Source organism: Bombus fervidus, chromosome 10, assembly GCF_041682495.2.
Source record: "Bombus fervidus isolate BK054 chromosome 10, iyBomFerv1, whole genome shotgun sequence".
Classification (NCBI taxonomy): domain Eukaryota; kingdom Metazoa; phylum Arthropoda; class Insecta; order Hymenoptera; family Apidae; genus Bombus; species Bombus fervidus.
This window is the reverse complement of record NC_091526.1, coordinates 10575335-10596607: the sequence shown is the minus strand read 5'-3', so window position 1 is coordinate 10596607 and position 21273 is coordinate 10575335. Positions and strand designations below refer to the sequence as shown.

Below are 21273 nucleotides of genomic sequence, written 5' to 3'. Positions count from 1 at the left end.
GTTTCGAAGGGTGCGAGAGGGTGGTCCGATGCCTGTACCCCGCTAATGGCACCCTCGGGGTATTCCCGGAGAACCCTCTCGTATTTATTATTTAGCGAGGATACCGGTAGGTGGAAAGAAGCGGCTGGAAGAGCAACGAAGAAAGAGGACCAACGGGGTAGCGCGAACGTGAAAGAGAGAAAGCTTGCAAGAGAGGGTCAGCAATGGAAGGCCACGAGGATTTATCCGCAAACATCACACATCGGTCGTAGACTTCCGTTAAGCACGATTTCCAGAATGGAAACCGCAGGAAATTAACGGTGACACGTGGTTCGACTGGACACGTGTTTAGCCGTGTGCTAACGATGAAAAATACAGTATCCGAGAGCTCCGATCGAACCTCTAATCGGCACTTCAAAAATGATAATAATAATTCTTGTCAATGTTAACTGCATAAATTCTTCCTTTCTTTTTTCTTATTTTTTCTTTTTATAGAAATGTACGAAGCAATAGCGGCGAGTGTAAGGAAAAGAAAGAGACAGATAATAGCGTGATAAGAAAGAAAAAGGACCTGGCGGGGTCAGTCAGTTCGTAGCAGGTTACGTACAACGACGAGAGCAGAGCATTTGAAAGAAGTAAATTATCACAAAAGTGAACGCGTCGCAGACGTGATTTTTCAAATGACATACGGGAACATAGAAGTTTGATCTATGGTTTAATTTCCAGAAGAATATCTCGTACGAATGGCGACTACGTGATATCGCATATAATAGGCATGCTCGGTGCGATGTACATGGGAAATCATTAAAGAGTTCGTCATTAAAAGTACGTTACAATGGCGGAGGGAAATCCGAATGGAAAAAAGCCGATCGAAGATTTATCGGGACGGTATCAATAGAAGAATCGGTTCACAGATTACGTGGTGACAAAACAGCTGGAAAAACATCGGGACGAGGGAAAAACAATCGAAGGGGAGGCGAAGGGGGGTTGGACGAGGGAATCGGGAAAATCGGAAACAATTGTCGCTCGTGTATGTTCGAAGAGAGGACTTGTGCGCGCGCAATTTGCGCGTCAGGAAAATGCATGCTTCGATGGCAGCAGCTGCGGGACGTTATTGATACTACATTTCTCCCGATTTGACGAATTGCCGTATTGGACTAATGGTCCGAATACGAAAGCCCCCGCCGATCCAGACCCAGCTTCTGACTCGCGGCTTCCTAGCGAAATTGTTGACCCCCCGTAAAACTATAACCTGCTCATAATTCTCCGACATTTTCGGTCTGGAGAAGCCGGAGGAAAAAACGAGGACGTGGTCAAACAAATGGCAAAGGTAATACCGATACTTCTACTCCGTTTACTTTTCGAAAATCAATGCCTACCAATCGAGTCTTTCTCCATTTCCGTGATGTCTTTCTCCGTTGAAAAATTTTTCATCCTTACCGTGTATCGTGTATCGGATGTTGGGCTTTTGCTCGAACGTAACTTGTTACGTAATGTATTTCAACAAATTATTTGTAAGAGCTTAGAATGTTCCGAGTATGTAAGAATGAATTTTCTAATTTCCTTGAAAACTATTACTATGTATAGTAATAGTTTATAATATATATAATTACTACATATAATATAATACTATATATATTATATACATAATAAATTACTATATATAATATGATATGTAATATAATATAATAAATAATATAAAAACTAATATTATATATATAAATTCAAAAACGTATTAGACACGAACATCCATGTTTATACGTTAAAGATGCCGTAGATACGTTTGCATGGTCAGAGTTAATCCAAATACAAATTCGTATTTTTTAACTTGATCTTAAATTCATAGAGTACATTGCACGCGTTACATCGTTCGAAAACTAGTTAAATTATACGTATTATAATTGTAAGTATTTTTCAAATTGCTACGTATGTAACTGTATGAGAGCAAAAACCGTAGCATATGCAGATTAAACGCTATTGACTAGGAGAACGATTTGTATAAATGGAAATGTTCACCGTGCTATATATATTTATGTAACAAATATACCGTCTACGTTTCGATCTATTCTAGTATTTGGATTCAAGTAGACTAATATAAATTAGAAGTTCTTACCAGAAAAATCTGTCGTGAAGGTGAATCAAAGCATTTTAGCAGGACACACAATTTTCCTTAGCCTCGGCATGGCCGGTGCTAAGAATCAACGTCACCGAAATACCGCGGTGTAACTTTGAAAAAATAGATCGATTAAGAGCGCCGATATCCATCAAACTGTCTCTTAAAATATTCGGCCGGCGATCGAAACATAATCTCGAAATGGAGAATGAATACAGAAACACCGTTCTAGTACGTTCGGAAGAGAAAAAGAGACTGAGGTACGTGCAGCAACACTAGCTAACGATATCGTCGAACGTAGTAAGGAAAAAAAAGTCAACAAAGACGAACTGCCTGTGAGCATATTCTAAATATATACAAACCGTTCGATCTGACCTTACTCGGCGTCGATTACTATGAAAAAAATGTAAACTTTAGAGATTGACGACTTAGGAGCTAAAATTGATTGCAATATCACATAATGCAGAACATTTTCTCTTTCCATCAACGTATATATGTAATACACGATATTCGAATTTATATAAAATCATGAAATAGTAGATATAGCGTTTAAAGTAGTAAAAATGTAAGTAGCAGCACATTACGTTATAATTTAATATTATTCGATGAATAATATTCGTTGATAAATGCTTGTTAGATATCGAAATGTCGTAAACGGTAATTTGCAAAGGCAACGAATTTTCGCTAGCAATATGGAACAAGTGTCGTTAATGGCTGACATATTGAATCCCGATTACGATGCGGATCAGAATAATCGTAAATTCGATCTACTCTCAAATATCCATTAACGTTTCAGTTAATCTCGAAATAATTAATTCGATTTTATCGAAAGACTAGAAAATCCAAATGCCTTTATATGACGTGTGATTGCAATTTGGCAGAAATGTTTAATTCGTTTTCCCGCCATTTTCATATGCATATGCATTGTCGTTAACAATAATTTCTATCTATATATTTACACTTACCGAACTAACTAGCCGAAAGAACTTTATGATATTTCGTAGCATCGTATCGGGAAATCCAATTTTTGTACCTCCAACGGACACGTACACCAAGTTTTCTCAACTAATTGACACAAATTAACTTCCAATTAACGAACATGAGCACCACTTCACCTCACCGAACACTTTTACGAAAGAAAACATCAAATCAAATGTTCGTCTGATCGGCGGGCGTTAGTGTCGCCACCTATCGACGATGTCGCGAACTATTTTACTTTCAACTTAAGTTATCCACTGCCAGTGATCGAGTGCCGCCAATTTAAATACTTGTCATTTTTGCTGTCCAAAGAATAACCTTACCTTTTCGTAGGTAGATGCTTTTGATTTATTTCGTAGCCCGACGTATCTTTTAAATCTAAGATCAAAAAGTACCAAGAGCTTAATCTCTAACTGTTACGTTATCGTAAAACGCGTATGTATTAAATTTATTTTTTAACGTTATTATCGCTTAAATAATTTTGATGTCTAGACGGAAAATTAAAATAAATAGAACTGCAGTTTCGATTCCTCCACTTTTTTGTTTCTAATATAATTACGAGTCTGTCGCAATTAAAGCACTCACATTTCCTATTTTTCTCTCGAATTGATTCAGAAAAATAGCCCCGAAGCCGAGGAGAAATGAAACTACATTATGCATAGCGCACCATTTTGCTTGCTGCATTCTCGGGATGATAATGGCATCGTTTGAAGTGTTCGCGTAATTAATGAAGCTAAAAACTTTTGACCCTTAATTACGCTGTCCATTGTATTTCGAGAGTTCTTTCTTTCTCCGGACTACTATGAGAATGCGAATAAAGAATACGGACCATATTGCAATCAACGAATGTCTCAAGGAATAAATTATATACACGCGATCATTGTTTCTGACCCCTGTTACATCTGTCCCCCTATATAAAATTTCTAAATAAGAAATTCAAAATTTAATGATCCTGACATTAAAAAAAAAAATTATTGTTCTGCGAAACAATAATTTAGAAATAACTATAGATAAGAATAACAATTGAAAGCCAATGGTCGTTAAGAAAATCTATATATCCAAAACTCCGCGAAAGTTTGACGATATCTATTGTTTGTTTCCGATTCGGAACTTCTTATAGGCGAAAGCGATTCAAAAAAATTCATTCTCCAATGTTATTTCGGTAAATATCGTTTTTTGGCATTCTACTGTTTGCGACATGGAATATTTAAGTGGGGTAAATTGTGGTCGAACGAATATTCTTGCATCTCGTGCACGCTCGATGCACATTATACAATGGGACAATTAACGTTGACCGACTCTCGCGTAACGTTAACGCTCATCGATATCCCAACGATTGTTGCAGTAAATAGCGTACTCATAAACAATAATTAATCGACTCGACCATAAATAAACGCGGAGAAACCAACGATCGATCGGTAAGGGATCGTTCCAGTTGGATTCCTCCAAGGAGGCTCACCGGATAATATCTACATTCTTCGGTACTCGAACAGGAATTTTTGTAACTAAATTTAAAGGATAATCAGGATTGCAGCGATTATCTACAATTACTCCATTGCTCGGAGTAATTGTGTTAATAGGCCAGAAAGAACGAACTCGAAGCCCACGAGAATCGTTTCGCTGTACCCTGCCTGAAAATTATACCTTTGTAGTTTAAACGCTTATGAATCGTGAGCTAACAGTGCTCTGCTACCTAAGTACCTCGGACAGTATCTAATCTCTCGTACGACCTAACCAAACTCTATCCTCTGTCTAAATACAATCCGCAATACCTGGACTAGAAATATCCCCTAGTTTTTGCTCGATATTTTCCTATATAGCGTAAAAAAAAGTATACAACAGCCGCTACTATGCCGATGAACATGAACAGACTTCAAGCGGACAGAACAAACGATACTTGAAGAATGTTGGCGAATTTAATGTCGGGCCTGAGCCTGGCGTTTAACAACGCCAAACGATCTACCCTATCCAGCGAGTCCCATCGAGGCCCCGAAGGAGAGTGGGTGGGCCTGACACTTGCGGCCTCAGAACGAAATCGACGGTCGAGCTTCGAATGGCGGGAGCGAGAGAGAGAAAGAGAGAGAGAGAAAGAGAGAGCGGGGTCTGCGGAGTAAGAGTCGGGGCCCTGAGGGCCCCTCATTCGAGCTCTGCGCCGGGTGTAGGAGCGGAGAGGGGTTAGAGGGGGCAAAGGCACATTCCAAGGCAGAACGGCTGCCAGTGAAGGTGGAAGGCAAGAACAGTCTCTCACGATATTGCGCTCCGTTCCTATCCACCGTTGCTTCCTTTCTTCCATAGAGCCTCGTCGCTCGTTTTCACCCGTCCCCGTGGGACCGTCGTGTGATCGTGCCGAGCCGTGCCGTGCCGTGCTGTGCTGTGTGCCGTTGCGATGCTACACGAGACGCGACGCGATGCGAACCGTCTCTCGGAATCGAATTAACGAGAATACTGTTTCGCCGACACCAGCCAGAAGAGGAACGTGCATGTGATAAAGGTTTCGTGGTACTGTGCACCGGGGTCTACGGTGGTCGTTTTTGGCGCCAGGCGTGCTTCAACGTTTCAAAAATGCGCACGCCTACTTACGTAGCGCGGTATTCCAGTGGGAAGACCAAGGAACAGAGAGTTCGTTTCGAAAATAGATTTCTGCCTCGTGTACAGATCCGTGCTCCGATCGTCGGGCATGCGGAAGGAGCGTCACCGGGAGACAGTGATTGAGAGGATCCGGCAGACGGGAGCACTTGAATATTCGATCGCGCAGGTGAGCCGCAACTATCTCTTTCTTTTAGTACGAGTACGCGATGTATACTGGATTCGCAATTTGCTCGAGCTTTCCCGTGTAAACGAAACGGCCAGGGAATCTGAACAGCGAAAAAATTTATCGAAAGTAGCAGGTATTCGCATGATTCGTTCGAGATTTTTTTCTTTTTGAAAGAATAACTTGAGTCTGTAACGTTAGACAAGTCATTTAAACTTTACAATGGTGCAAGTGTCGATATCGGAAAATTTCGTGACGAAGTCGAAGCTGTTGACACAAGCGTTCCATTTATACGTGACGGTGAAACCGGTATTCGTAGCAAAAGGAGCAAAGCAGATAGCTTATCTGAATGTTAGAAATTAGCAGCGTCTAACCTTTAGATAAACCGTTGTAGATTTCATCAGCGATCTTCTATCTCTTCGAATCGAAATTATATTTTTGCCTCTCTGTTGCTTTTCTCTTTCGGCGAATAGAAGATCAAGCGAAAACAATTTTCAGCCACTTGGCCACCTATCAATCGAGCACCATAACCTCCTTAGTTACACGAGCGTCAGGACATTTTACATATAAACACCGCGAGGAACGTTTTTCGACGAGTCAGGCATTCCGTGAGAATCGTCTGGAACAGCGGGCAACTCGTGAGGAAGAGGAGGGGATCGTTGGTTTTCTGCTTGAACGAAATTAAATCCACGTGCCGCGAAGTATTCCCATTCTTCGTTCGATCGAGAGATCGTCGAACAACAGAAAAACTTAACCGCGTCCGAGCAACGCCATCGGCATCGAACTTGACCATGGCCTTCAGAGCCTTTGCGCTCGTATAACGAGATACGAGGAATGTAAGTGGCCAAGAGTCCACCGGTTGGACTTACGAGAACTACTTCGAGCTGGTTACCTGCAACTAGATGCTCGATACCAAATATGCTTTAAGGTAGCGACCGATGTGATCGATTTTGCAGGTGAAGCGCAAGGGACCATTAGCCTAAGCAGATTTTCCTTTAAAGTAGACACAAGTCGATCTGCTTACTGTCACCGATAATGGTTTATAAGGAGACTAATAATAGGATGATTTTGTGTTGAATTTTTAATAACATGTCATCGATGTAAAATCCGATTTTCAACATTCGTGTACGCCACTGTTCATAAGTATTTGGATACTTTATGCAATTCCATCGGAAGGTTGATATTTTTTCATAATACACTTATTCTCGCTTATCTGTCTCGCGACTTGCCCTTTAAAAATACTTTTCATCCGGCCTTGCTCGAACTCCTCGATCGATATTCCTATCGTTTTTTAAATATTCAAGAAAACGACAGAAACATAAAATCAGACAAGAAGACAGTTTTGACGTGAAACTGACTGACAAAATATTGAATTTTAAAATTGTTCCTCTATAAAAGACACGAAATGTCATTGTCGTATCAAGAATTTCATTTGAAATATATTTGATACGTCTGAAACAATTTTACATGTACAAATATTCATAGGAGATAGTATAGGTATATGGGTCTAGTTAAATTACGATGCTTTATGCTGACACGATGTTAAATTTACCTATCGTAATAATGGCGACGGTGATCCTTACATATATTTCTCCCATAGAACCTGTATGCCACATGACATGTAACTCTTCTTTCGAGTGCAAGTTGTACATACACGAAATCGTTAATTGACACCTTGAGAAGAATACAGCGATAGTTGTCGATGGTAGTTATTATCGGAACTCGTAACAATTTCTTAACAAGGTAATATGGAACGAATTGTTGGGTAGAATTCTTTCGAATAAGTACAATACCGGACCATTGAAAGCCACTCTTCACAACTCGAGAAGAATCGTCTAATATTCACCGAGATATTTATATAAGTTCCTTGAAAGCTATTCGAGAAGTTTTAACGACGGAAGGCGCTAATAGGCTGCGAAAGTTTTCCGCATTTCCGTGTCCGGAACGGATGCGATATCCGCAGTTAGCATCGTTCCATTACTCGGATACCGCGTTACGTCGTAATTGGGAGATTCGTTAGTTTCTTAACTGATTGCCATCTTCTCACAGATAATCAACAAGTCGCGAACCTCTTGACTCTCTTTTTCGATCGATTCCATGACATTACAGCTACTGCACGATACTTGATCGTAGAATTAGAACCACGTACAGAAATTTTACTTGTCTGTTAGGTTGTTGGAAAAATACCCCAACTTAACCCCAATACTTTTGAATGGAAAGAGCGAAAAGTATTGAAATTCGTAATTCGGAAGGCGCGGACTGTGAATATTTTCAGAGAAGAAAATGCTTTTATTTCGCGATCGTGAACACTTCCGCTGTTTTGTAATCCAAGACGATTTATCAAGTGGAACGGAGGCGGCTGTATGGAAACGAATCGGCTGCCGACGAGATGTGAGAAATGCGACTGATCCGCGAACGGTTCGTGATCGATCGCGATCGCGAAAACGAACGTGCCGCGGCGTATCTCTCGAATTCTCAGATCCTTCGATAGACGATTAATCGATGAAAGCCCATTACGCCGTCGTTTCACCACTCGAATTTTCAACGATAATTAATTGTCCGTTGGTAACGGATCGGTTCACGCAACTACGATCGTATTTTCAGGTATTACAATGTCCCAACCGCAATTAACTACCGACCTGGACGTTCCGGAAAGTCCGCAACACTCTTGCCAATGCTCCGCAATGAGTAGCATGGATTCCATGAGAACGCAGAGGGACAGGGCGGAGAGGAGCGTGGGAAGTACAAGAATTTCTAACAACCAAGAACTCCCTAGGGGTTTAGAGGCACTTCAGAGTGCTTTCGAACCAATAAGAAGACTCGAAAGTCCGCTATCTCATCAAGAAAGCCAACAGATCAATTTAGAGAATACGAGGAATGTCGATATTTTGGAGCATCAGGCCGGTTTATCGCCGAATACGAGATCGATGGAAGGTCAAAGCGCGATTCTATCGAGACACGGTCACAATCTTTCCTGCAGTCCAAGGAACTTGGATCTCTCTCGAAACTTGGCGTTCGAGGCTGCACGAAGAGTTCAGGAATCCGGCAACTTACAGGACAACCAACACAGCCTAACTTCTAGCCCTAGTCCTTTGTTGGAGTCTAGCTCGGCGTTGCTCGAGACGTCCGCGAAAGATCTGGACAAGCAGCTCGAGGATCACACAGGGTTATCGCAGAAAGCAGCCGCTTCGGGCAAAGATAAGCTGAAGAATATTCAGCAGGTTCTGAATCCTTATCAACACCATCACGAGCCGACGTCGCCGGAACGTAACGTCCACGGACACTTCCACGGTGATACCCACGCGCACGTGCACAAGCACGCCGACAATTTCCGAAGCACTACGAATTTGGACGTTGCAGATGGATTGATGGGATTTCAGCAGCACCAGCGACAACACACTCATCATCATCACGGGAACACCAAGGCAACGAACGTGACCCATCATCACGGTCCGGCAACCGTGCATCATCCGCATGGTCCGCAAGGAATAGCAGCGCACCATCATGCAAATCTGGCGCCGAGCTTAACCAGCCACGTTCACGGAAACTCTGGTCCTTTAAGTAGCCCCAATGCAAATCATGGAAACCAAGCTGCAGCCGGAAATCCGAATACTCATCACCATTCGAATCCAATACCAACATCTACTACGATGGTACACAGAAACTCACCGACGAGTCATCATCGTCTCGGTGGTAGCACCGGCTTGACCAGTCACTACCCTTCAAACTCAGGTTTCTCCAGTGATCACCACGGCACTTCCAGTGCAATGAGCGGGGCTTCGTCGAATTCGAGCATGTTAAATCATGGCGGCTCGCCCGCCGTTCATCGACACGTGGTCAATGCGAATAGCAGTCTCTCGACTACGCCATTAGCTAGCCATCATCACGGTAGTTCGTCGGGAAGTTTGACCGGACATTCGAGCGTAAATCATCATCACGTCAGCTCTGGCATATCCTGCGAGTCTTCTTCGTCGAACGCCAATACGAGAACACACAGTCGCCTAGATCACGTCCACGATCATCATCACCATTTACAACAAGTGCATTCGTTGCATTCCAGCCACCCTGATACCAGGCAAAGAGACAGAGCTCCGTCCAGCCTGGAGCACCATGGACATCATCACGCGCACATGCATGCTCATGGACATCAGCACACGCAGAATAACGATACCAAAAATACGTCTCTTATCGGAGTCGACTCGATACAGGTATTCTTGTCAAATATAGATTTGGAAATTAGAATTTAATTTAAGAGAAATAGTTATTATTATGCGCGTATTTGTGCAAACTCAAATTTTTATATAAAAGTAACTAGAGACACAGAATCTAAACAGAATTCTGTTTCGGTTGTTGACTATTATATCTTAATAATTACTATATTTTAGACACAATTAAGTGCAATCTGAATGTAGAAAATTCAATTTTCAGTGATTTCGAATTTTTTAACTATTTAATATATTTTACCAAAATCTAACTACGTCTGTAGACGACAACGATCGTTAATCATTATCGCGTTTAGTCATTGATGCAAAACTGTTACTCGCATGATTTCTATTAACGTTTCATTACGCAATTTACTGGCGTGACAACAGTATGATAAATATAATTTAATTATTTACTAGTGACAAGCAACTTTGTTGCATGTACTTTGTAACTACAGTTTTGTGTCATTCGCAAAATCATTTTTGCCCTTTGAATTTAAGGTTTCGGCTCCGTCGAAAAGTAAATGCCAATGTCACGTGGTGCAAACCGGTGGGAACAAGAGGGGGCAGGAGGGTGAAAGCGACGGAGGTGTTGAAGTGACATCAAGAACGCATCAACCTCCAGCGCTTCCTCCGCGGCCACCCCCTAGGCCAACTAGACGATACGAAACTACGTCCGTCAATCAATGTAAGCATTTCCCTTATTTTATCTTCATAACAACTATAATCATTTGAAAGTGTATTCTTTCAAAACGCTGTAATAAATTGACGAGCTTTCTGACGGAAAAATGTCTAATAACCTTGATCAGATTATTTGAATTCACGCAACTTGGGAACCCTCCTCTAACTAAATTTAAATTCAATTAACTTGTAAGTCTGTGACAGATATATATAGGTGCCGCGTGTATTTTCTAATGAAATAGTTGACTTGCTACGAAATTTTTCTTCATTTCGTAAATATAGAAATGGCAAAGTTCTGCAAGAGCCATGTTACGTCGCGTGAATCGGTCCCTGCGCCGCCGAGGCCTGCACATCGTCACACTGACCCGCAATAAACCCAAGGAACCACCATAGCCCACATCTGTTATCCATAAAGTTGCATTCTTTTGAACATTTTCGGTTTTTGAGTGGTCTCTTAGGTTTATTGCACGCTCTCACTCATTACGGAGAAAGCAGATGTGCCCAGCGAAATAGCAGGTTTTTCCCCAGATACAAAGGCACCCAGGAGCAACAAATGCAGGAGACTTTCTCCTTGTATTTTGTTTCTTGACATTGGCTAGAACCAATGATCATCGCGGATCGTTACCCTCACTTTTCTACCGAAAAGTGTGAACTACGAATCCGCGTTCTTAGTTCAACAAGGATACACCCACATCGAGCTTTCTTCCCAAATAGTATGAGACGGGTCAATCACTGTTCTAATATCCCTCGGACAGTCACTGTTCTAACACTCATCGGGCCGTCAAGTTCTAACATAACTCAGTCAAGTTCTCGTTGCTCTAACTATCAAATCGAACAACCTTCGGGTCCATCACAACGCTTTCCGACACGACGAATTCAAACACGTTCGGTTCACGTTAACTATTGTAATCCAGTACAAATAAATATACATATATTATAAAACTGTGAAGTCCAGTTATATTCCAACCCAATCACCCTTTATTCTCCCACAAGAAATAAGGTGATCGCCCTGTTCGTGGTGTCGATTCGTGCAATCGTAGCGGGAATTTACGACTCGCGTTGACGCGCTATAACGCGACCGTCTCCCCGCGACTGGACGAAATAACAAGCCACGATAATTATCAATTCGAACGTAATTGAAATTAAAAAGCTAGAAGTAAATCTTCGAAAGCGAGTTAGTCGATTTAACGCATCGACCGATGAAGCCTTTTTCCAAAAAGCTCCTCAATTATACCGTGGTACATAAGTAGCGAATATAAAGAGAAACACTTGAAACAATATTCGAACACTGTATCTCTCGCAACACCGAATCAATATCTCTTCCACGTTGGCTTGCCAATTTGAATGGCGGATATACAATATCGCCTGTGTTCGAAACACTCTTCCCATCCCCGTTTGATTTCCGCTTAAAGCGAGCATGTCACGCAGTTGGACAGTATTTCCTGAAACTCGGTTGAAATTAGACGTACACGGGGATGGTAGCCCGTAGCTCCACCCTTAGTCATCTCGCCTGACGATCGTCAGAATGTCTGCAGTATCAGCAGGATGACGAGCAAGACCGCATCTACCATCGTTGCTGTCCCCTTTATCAATAGCGGCCACGCGTTATCGACACCGGAACGCATCGTTGACCGATTCTACTTGCTTCGAGGAGCAACCCCCGTGGAATTTCGACCCTCGACCGCGTCGAGTCGCTCGAATCGTCACGGTATATCGACCAGTCGATGCTCGCAGCAACCGAGAACAGAAGCATCGTGACGAAGAATGCTGTGATTCGACCAACAGGATACTTTTGCCCTCTCTGCTATTCATCAAAGCTGGCTGGTGAATGGCTGCGCAAGGAATGTCATCTTGGATGTTCCTTCGAAGGAATCCTAAGCCTCAGCTTCGTTCGGAAATCACCACCACCACCTGTGGGACACCTCGGCCAACGTGCGGGCCAACAGAGATCTCGTGGAGTGCCTCTCGAGTTGTTGTGCTCTCGCATTCGTTTCCAAGTATCCAACGGAGAGTGTAAAGAGCAAGGAATAGCTGGAAATATACTAGCATCGATATACGATGTGTTGTCCAAAATACCTTCAAGAATCTCTCGCAAGAATAGGTCGAATGTCGACCCCACGGATATAAAAATAATTGACATTGGTGATCGTCATACGCGAAGGTGGACCGATTAATGAGAAAGTGCACGATAAAGAATTGACCTTGAGAAAAACATCCCCTCGTGGAGAAACTCGTGTGATGCGCAAACGTGATACATAAACTATCGAGGGAGGTAGTGTGCGTTGTAATTTCTTCTTAACGCAAGTTGATACAATTTTTCTTCTTTGTGATTTAAACTCTAAATACATCGAAGAAATAACCGTGTAATAGTGCTGTAAATATTTAATAACGTCGGATATTCGATGACGAAGGATACTGTGTCTGACACATGTTGGTTTGAAGAGACAAAAGAGTGACGAAAACATCCAAGAAACTTTTCCTTTAAAGTGCAAGTTGCAAAGAAGAAAATGGATGGATATCCAGTGCTGCAGATAGTCCGGTGTCGACATGGAATGGAAATGGAGATGGATAACCAGGGTTATCCAATCACAATGGCGGCACACTCGCATTCCCACTTGCCACATCTGACAAACCACGCATACTTCCCGAGATCGCATTACCCTCACCCCTGCGGTATGCCGATTAACCCTTCTTGTTAATTTATCAATCGGCCCTCCAACCCCAGTCTGTACCACCGATCTACGTGCCCGCATAATCTGATATTAGCTGCTCCATTAGCTACCTTTGGTACAATGAGTCATTAAAGTAATCCATTCAAACATTCGTTTCTTTTTGGTAGAAGAAGAAACGCGCTTCTTACATATTTCAAAGATATACTATTTATTTATTATATTTTATTATATTATATTACAATATTTATTGTTGTAAGTAATTCGTTATACCAATTTATATCACGAGCACATAACACGTCGCAAAGTTAAATTAACGACTTAATTGATTACAAAACTAAAGAGACGATGTTTTTAAGAATCGAAAATGTTGACTCGCGTCACGATTTTCAACTTCCCGGTTCTTTCGCCTATTAAATATTTCTAAATTATTTCCATGCGATATAAATCTTAAACGCACCGAAGTCTACTACATTTCCAAATAGGGAATGTGCATTTTCTAGCATCCACGTTCTATTTTTACCGACGGGAAGATATGTTGCATAGCCTCGTGGAAGGTCACGTGGATAACAAAAGGTTGCCGTATAAATAGATATCGACAGGCTTCTTAATAAAACACGTTTGATTTTCTATAAGAGCTGACTCGATAAAAAGCTTTAAAATTCAATACATCGTAGATTAAGTAGTTTTAGAATTTCTAATATAATCAAGAATTCAGCTAGAGAGCAAGCTTGGAAAGATTGCGTGGTTTGAACTGGGAGTAAAAAATCGAAGGCATTTTATCCACAGAAAAGCTCGTCCGTTCAAAGAGCGTTTCGAGGAAAATCTGGGAACCAGCCATTTCCTTTTACCCTTGAAACACATTGTGGTTGAATGCTGGCATTTAAATACCAGTCTCGCTCCGCTTACTCCGAAACCTACGATTCACCAGGTCGTAACTCTAACAGTCCAGGTAGCAAAGGTACACTTTAACAATTCAATCCTAAACCTTGGCTGGTATTCACGAGAAGTAGCAGGTATTCGGAGGAATCTGGTAAAACGGTTTTCCGTGATAGTTTCAATAGAGAGCACAACAAGCATGAAGCAAGGTTGCTTACATTCGTTTCGAGAAAAACGATTTATGAGTCACTGGGAACGAGATTTTGGTAAACCTTCTTTGACAAAACTAATGGGAAGAAGATTCCTAGGGAAAAAAGGTATTCCAATTCGTCTTTTGCTTTTGGAGTCTATTTGTTGAAGTTCGACAATGGCCAGGTATGTCAAAATACGAGAACGATTGCGTTGACCATTTCGTTATAGCAGAACTACTGTATTCTCGGGAATCGAGTGGAACTGTGAGAATAACAGTCTCTGGTTGAGAGGACTTTTTATTTGGCGCCAGAGCCGCGTGATCTTCATAGATTTTACTCGTTGGCAGAAAAATAATTAGATTTTTAATTACAGAAGATGATCTCTTCACTTGTCCTCCGGATCCGCGCTACAGAAGGGCACAGTACCCTCCTTTGTTAATGGGAAACCTGATTAAAAAGTTCAGCTCTGTCGATTCTCTTTTGAGAGAGAAAGAAAGAAAGAGAAAGATTCCGCTATTGTTTCTGAAGCGACGTAGCGTCGACGCTCCCAACGCTCAACATTCATTGAAGGAATTTCCAATACAGCGTGGTCGGCTCAATTGAGAGTTTCGACAACAAAAGTTGAGCCCGACTGATTGAGAATGAAATACCTCGGCCACATATCGTAAAAAATAGCATTTGTGCGATGCGCCGCGGCGTGTGAGGACAATTTTGTAGGCTGTATTTTACTACAATACTTAGTTATTCGCACTATTGCTCGGTACATTAACGGCATTAACGCTCGAAAGAAATGAACATAATCAATAATTTCCTTTTTCTAAAATATCCATACAGCTAAAAGGGGAAGAGAATTAAGGTGATCTAAGGGGTAATCATTGACTAACAAGATTCGCAGAATTTCGCTCAAGGCACGTTTCCCATTGTACTCGGATCAAAGCTCCCGTTGTTGGGTTCTCACGCAAGGACAATCATTATCCCGTGAAAGAAGGAGCCAACGCGCGATGGGAATAAGTCTTGCAGGACCTTCTGACTGAAAAGGGTCGATAGTCGTACAAAAGATTCCGCTTGGCCACCGAAAGATATCCTTCCAGCTATTACGTGTTTCTTAGAGGCATCCTTTGAAGCGATCGTGGCGGAAAGATTCGACGTGAAATATTACGACCGTCGTCTTAGCACTCTCTCGTTTTTTTTTTTTTTTCTTTTTTCTTTTTCAAAGATGAAAATATTCGAAGCGCTTCATTGAGGATTTTCGAAGCATACCACTCCGGTCCCCTTTTACCGAATACTCCTTTCCCTTTTTAATTCCTCGCCTATCGCTTCCATACTATCAGTGCAGTGACCGATTTTAATTTTACAGGCCACACGGGGGAAGGTGGTTGCTGCAAGAAGTACGTTGTCCTTTGTTGCCTTTGTGGTGGGTTGAGCGCTGCGGTCGGTAGTCTCTTTTTGGCGGTACACGCGGTCCTTTCAGCCCACACGGCCAGTTTAGCTCTCTTTGAGACTGTACCATCTTACATTCCTGGCATAATGGTAAGAGGCAAAGATCGGAGTCTATCAACCGATCTCCCTTTAACGAGACCGCGTACGGAAACAATGAAGACACAAGGTATTTAAACTACTGCAAATGATCACCTGCATTTCGTATTAATTTTCAGTTAATTCTAATGGGTCTATTCACGATGCTACTCGCCAGACGGAAGCACAGATACGGACTTTTGGTAAGCACGCGGTGAAGATTCTATCGGATCGTTATCAATGACCAGTTAATACGGTCGTTGGTTTTCGTATATCAGATACAGATCAAAAATTACTTATTGCTGCAAATAAATTTTCCCCCATTTTATATCATTTTTTACATTTTTCTATTAGATCTGCTCTTTTAAATCCGCACACGATCAACTTTATAGATTGCAAGGCAGAAAGAGACGATGATCTTATAACATTGTTCTTTGAAGGCATCTTGGAATTTACTCCTACTTATAAATAGGATCCTTGTGATAGATTAACTTACGCAGATAAGAATCGTATGAATATCTGATAGCCACAAATCCCACTGCTTCGAACTTAACCCAATCGTAAACTACGTTAATTATGGGATGGCCTAATCAAAATAATATCGTCTCACCGATATAATCCCTTCCTTAAAATGCTAATATTTTGTAGATGAAAGTCTGTGGATCTGTTGGAGTGGTATGTGCGTTGGTATGCGTGTTGGTCACCGTAACGACGACGGTGATACACATGTCCCGGCTGCAAGGTCTTCGAAAATGCGTTTATACCGTGAAAGCGAGGTAGGTATATTCGTCTATTTTTACACGGCGGCGGGATAGATAGTTTCTATTCGATAATTATCACGACAGGTCGTGCACGTGTTACGGGGCGCCAGAAGGAGATCCTGGAGTTCTCTTCGAAGGCACTCCCCACTGCGAGGCGGTCCACGGCGCTCTACACGCCTGTCTCAGGGCTCTGTTTGGAGTTTCGGTCGCTGGAATCTTAGCTTGCATATTCTCGTGCATGCTGGTGTATCAGTTGCTAAGTCACGAGAAGAAGAAAATGTACTGGGAGCAGTTGGAACTGAGATGCAGATCTCTGTACGGCCAAGGAGGCACCGTGGGACCGACGACTGGTTCCTGCGGATGTTGCAACGATTGCGGCGGTGCTAGTCCTTGGTGGGCGCAGACCCCCGGAAATCTCTACACGCCGAATCCCGATTTGGCGCCATCCAGGTTTGTACACTCGAAAAATCGAATTCTGAGAAAGTCGGGAGTATAATCAAATCCGGAGAGTCGAAGTACGATGTAATCCTGAAGATCACATTTCGCTGTATTTAAAGCTTTCGCGTGTCATTAATAACAGTGGTTTTATAGGGTATTTCCAATTTCAAAGCATATCTGTTCCACCTTAAATTTATATTAGGTAGGGTTTATATTAAAAAACTGTCGAAACAACGATACATAATTATTATACGTTTACTTATCATTGTAATTCTTGTGTTTATATATTGCATATATATTGCACTATATATTGGATCGCAAATCTTGCACGAATATAAAATTCTGATCGAGTAATTGATTCTTTGATATTCTCGTGCTTTAGATAAGCGTCACGTTTGGTACGAGACGAGTGAATGCGCCAGTAGTTGCGAACACAAGCGTACATTGTAAAGCTACAATGTACCAATATTTGTTATGAAATTACATTCGAAATATTAATCGATCTAACCTTGAAAACGTAACGCGTTTTATTGACTCGATGTTAAACCATCGGACGACACCGTTGAGTGAATTAACGACGTTTAAATTGCCTTCGTAAAACTACACATAATAATAGCACACGTGACGAGGACTGTTACGGAATCGTTACGAATTCAATACCGGGACGCGATGGCCGATGAGCTTTATTGAGAAATTATTGATGCGATTCAAATGCGCACGGTGCATTTGCCTGCGAGCGTAATGATACATATTCAATAGATTTCATTCACGAATGTCACGAATATCGGTAGCGGAGTGCAATAAACCCGTAAACGAGGCAACGCTCCCTCCAGGCTCCCAGGACACATTGTATTCTGGTAATCCGCTAATGTATGGCATTAATTAAGCCGGGATTCCATTCTGTTCTTCTGACATTTAGAGGAGGGATTCCTCCGTTTCAGAAATAAATTATGACGAACGACGAGCCGTTCTTTGAAGTTTGCTTTCGGCCAAATTAACAACGAAAAATTCCGATCGTGCCTTCTAATTAATGCGCCGGCCATTGTAACATTTTCTACGAAATATTCAGCTGTATGGGAACAGAAATTCCAGCGCGTAGGAAATACGTTCGGTGTGCTTGAAATTCGTTTCTTTCGCGATAAGACAATGAAGTAGATACGATGTTAATTGTCGCAGTAGATTCAAAGGTCGTTTTTTTTTACCTTGCAGAAGATGGCGGCTACCTTGGTCTAGATCCAGAGGGCCAGCTCCGAGTCCAGACTCGAATTATGGCTTTCATACTCAGACCAGACAAACCGAGGCCAACGTGGAAAATACGAATGGCCCCTATAGCGTTCTTAATTCTCAATCGAGTGGTCCTTACTCTGTATTAAACACGCAGAACGGTCCGTACACTCCTAGTACGGCTTCTTACAGTGTTTTAGAGACTCCAGTACCGTTATGGGGTCCTCCGCCACCTTATAGCGACCCTAACAGCCCAGCTAGGCGACCACAAGTTGCGGAACAAAGGCCCAGAATTGCCAAACGGATAGAGAACTTCGAGAACAACGAAGGTGAGCAATTAAATGTTTATCAAAGATTGAAGTTTGAAGAAAGAAATACGCTCGATAATCGTAGGAGTATGAATTCGTGTGGTTGAGTAACGGGGAGAATTGAGCGAACGTTTATATTACTGTATCGATAATGAGAATGAAGCTTTTGTTTAGTCCGCGAGGAAAATTAAATTGTTTCGCCGGTTTATTTCTACTTCGTTGTAAAAGCCGTTATTTTAACTTCCATAGTTTTACTTTCACGAGTACAGATCTAATACAAAATCACCATTTTCACAGATCACAGATCACGATCTGCGAAACGGCCATCGGATAATTACGAAAACGCCGAAGAAATCTCGAACAGCACCGATCCAGAGGGAGGAAACGAGGGCACTATGAAAGGCAGACGAACCAGGAAGCCTCTGAAGGGCGTAGAGAACAATGCGTTCCAGCAGGAAGCAAATCCTGGACCAAAACAGTCGGAAAGTGAACTGTACTTCGGTGATGTGTCCTCGTGTTGCGGGCCTGAGAGTAGTTTCTACGATTTGGCCGTAGAGAAAGAAGGTATATAACGACACTCTGAAGATTGAACAATTGGAAGGGAACTAAGATAGCTCGCCACTCATTGCCACTGATCATTCACCCCGATTTTCATAGGTACGGAGCATTCAGAGGGCGTGGACTACTTGGCAGCTCGTCTAGGTAAACGACAGCTGTCAAAGAGATCCAGAATGCCTCTGCCACTGCCATCGGACGGTGGTGACATACCATCCGACAATTACGCGAACAGTGACGAGCCCAGAAGCGCCAGAGGACCTTTTCTAGCGCCTGATGCGCAATACGAGGTCATTCAACAAGGCCGATACTCTTACTACACGTCGAAGGACGACGAGCAGCTTCAAGAAGGTCCAGCGACTTCTGGATACTTCAGGGAGGAGGAGACTGAAAGGGGAAGGGATTACAGGGATTACAGAAGCAGTCAGGAAGAAGAAACACCTCAGTGTTGCTTGAGTGATTCGACGACGTTGGACTCGGGTTGGCAAAGTGGCGAACAACAACAGTCCGACGACAACGTTAGACCGGTTAACGTGTGATCGCTTTTATCGTTAGACCAATAACGAGATAGTTGTCGAGAAACAGTAGTATTATATTAAGTGGTAAACGATGTAAGGGGAGAGCAAAGACCGGAACCTCGATTCAGTACAACTTGATGCTTTGATACGTAGGAGAAAGAATTGCTGAGAGAACCGTGGCCATCCCCGTAGTCCGTTGTTTCGTATTTACCATGGAGATCTTGCGAGTTCAGGACTCGATCTACGAACTATTCCGTGTGAACTAGATAGGAAATTGTAGAATACAAAGATGGTGATACGAGTGCAAATCTATGATTACCATATTCGTAATAGAACCTAAGTGATGTGATTTGTGGTACGATAGTATAAGTAAACCTTAATCGTTAGAGCGTAAGTGAATGAGAAATTCCCGCGTCGGATTACGCCTTTTCCAGCGTTCCACGCGCTATTACAAGTCTGAAAAAGGATCACGAAGAGTAAACTCTACGTCAGAGTATTCTATATGTGAGAAATCCTACGTAACGATGTATTTTTATTAATTAAACGATGTCGCCCATGTTGTTCGTAATATTAATCGCTAATGTATGTTGGAAATGATCGTATATATATATAGAGAGAAAAAGAGAGAGAGGAAGAAAAAGGGAGATGAAATTAGTCTCATAGATAATATGCCAAAGAAAAGGTCTCTAGAGAAGGTGAAAATATGAACGAAAAGAAAGGGATACATTTTCCAAAGTTCTGTTTTGTAAAATTTACCCCTCGACGGAGACTTTTACTTTGGCGATTCGTTAGAAACGTCCATGTACAAACGTGTGCTTTACTCTTGCCAATATCTCGCTAGACGTCAGCTCGATTTCGCACTTAGACGTTGATTGTCGCAAAAATGTTTACCATTCGATAATAAGTTCAAAATTGGGCACGTTAAGCTCACCATGAATTCTCGATCACTGCCATTCGAACGTTCAATTCCATTCTCAAAACCATATAAGGATGAGAGAAGATGTTTTCGCACGTCCATAATTTTGCACGAAGTCTGAGTTTTACGAATCTATATATACACTCGGAATTTTACGATATCTTTTAAGAAAGATATTTATCACGCGTCGTAGTATACGAATAAACGAGCAACCGTGTTCGTGGTCTGTGTTAGCTTCGTCGAGCTTTTTACGTTATAGGGCCGCATTCGCTTTCGAACATACAATCCTAGTGGACCAAGAACGATATAGTAAAGAAGATTGATCTTACTGACAATGAGTGAATAAAGTAGAACAAATTAGAAGTAAAGTCTATCACCGTTAACAGCCGTTCGTTAGATAGCACATAAAAACAGATGCATATTTTATAATCGACATTCGAGAACGAAAGAGACAAGGCCAGCTTAGGGGAGTAGTTTAACGTTGTTTACTCGATAAAGTGTACCTTAAGAGCGATACGTAGCAAGTCCGATACATTGTCGAACGATGTAACTAACAATGATTAAGAATAAAGCTTTGTTTTGTAAAGAAACCAC

The 21273-nt window shown here is 42.0% G+C and overlaps 1 protein-coding gene across 1 annotated transcript; it reads left to right on the top strand.

Moving 5' to 3' along the window:
- The first annotated feature begins 5267 nt into the window (after positions 1-5267).
- On the top strand, positions 5268-21269 carry LOC139991309 (uncharacterized). Its single transcript, XM_072011268.1, has 10 exons — positions 5268-5825; positions 8427-10030; positions 10526-10712; positions 15802-15974; positions 16100-16162; positions 16608-16735; positions 16805-17170; positions 18368-18711; positions 18988-19254; positions 19348-21269. The coding sequence occupies exons 2-10, from the start codon at positions 8435-8437 to the stop codon at positions 19782-19784; spliced, it is 3561 nt and encodes a 1186-aa protein (XP_071867369.1). The 5' UTR covers positions 5268-5825; positions 8427-8434; the 3' UTR covers positions 19785-21269.
- The last annotated feature ends 4 nt before the right edge of the window (positions 21270-21273 follow it).

Coding starts and splice junctions, on each gene's coding strand:
- LOC139991309 (XM_072011268.1), top strand. CDS start 8,435: ATGTCCCAACCGCAATTAACTACCGACCTGGACGTTCCGGAAAGTCCG. Junction 10,713..15,801: donor AACTACGTCCGTCAATCAAT/GTAAGCATTTCC, acceptor TTAATTTTACAG/GCCACACGGGGGAAGGTGGT. Junction 16,163..16,607: donor AGCACAGATACGGACTTTTG/GTAAGCACGCGG, acceptor AATATTTTGTAG/ATGAAAGTCTGTGGATCTGT.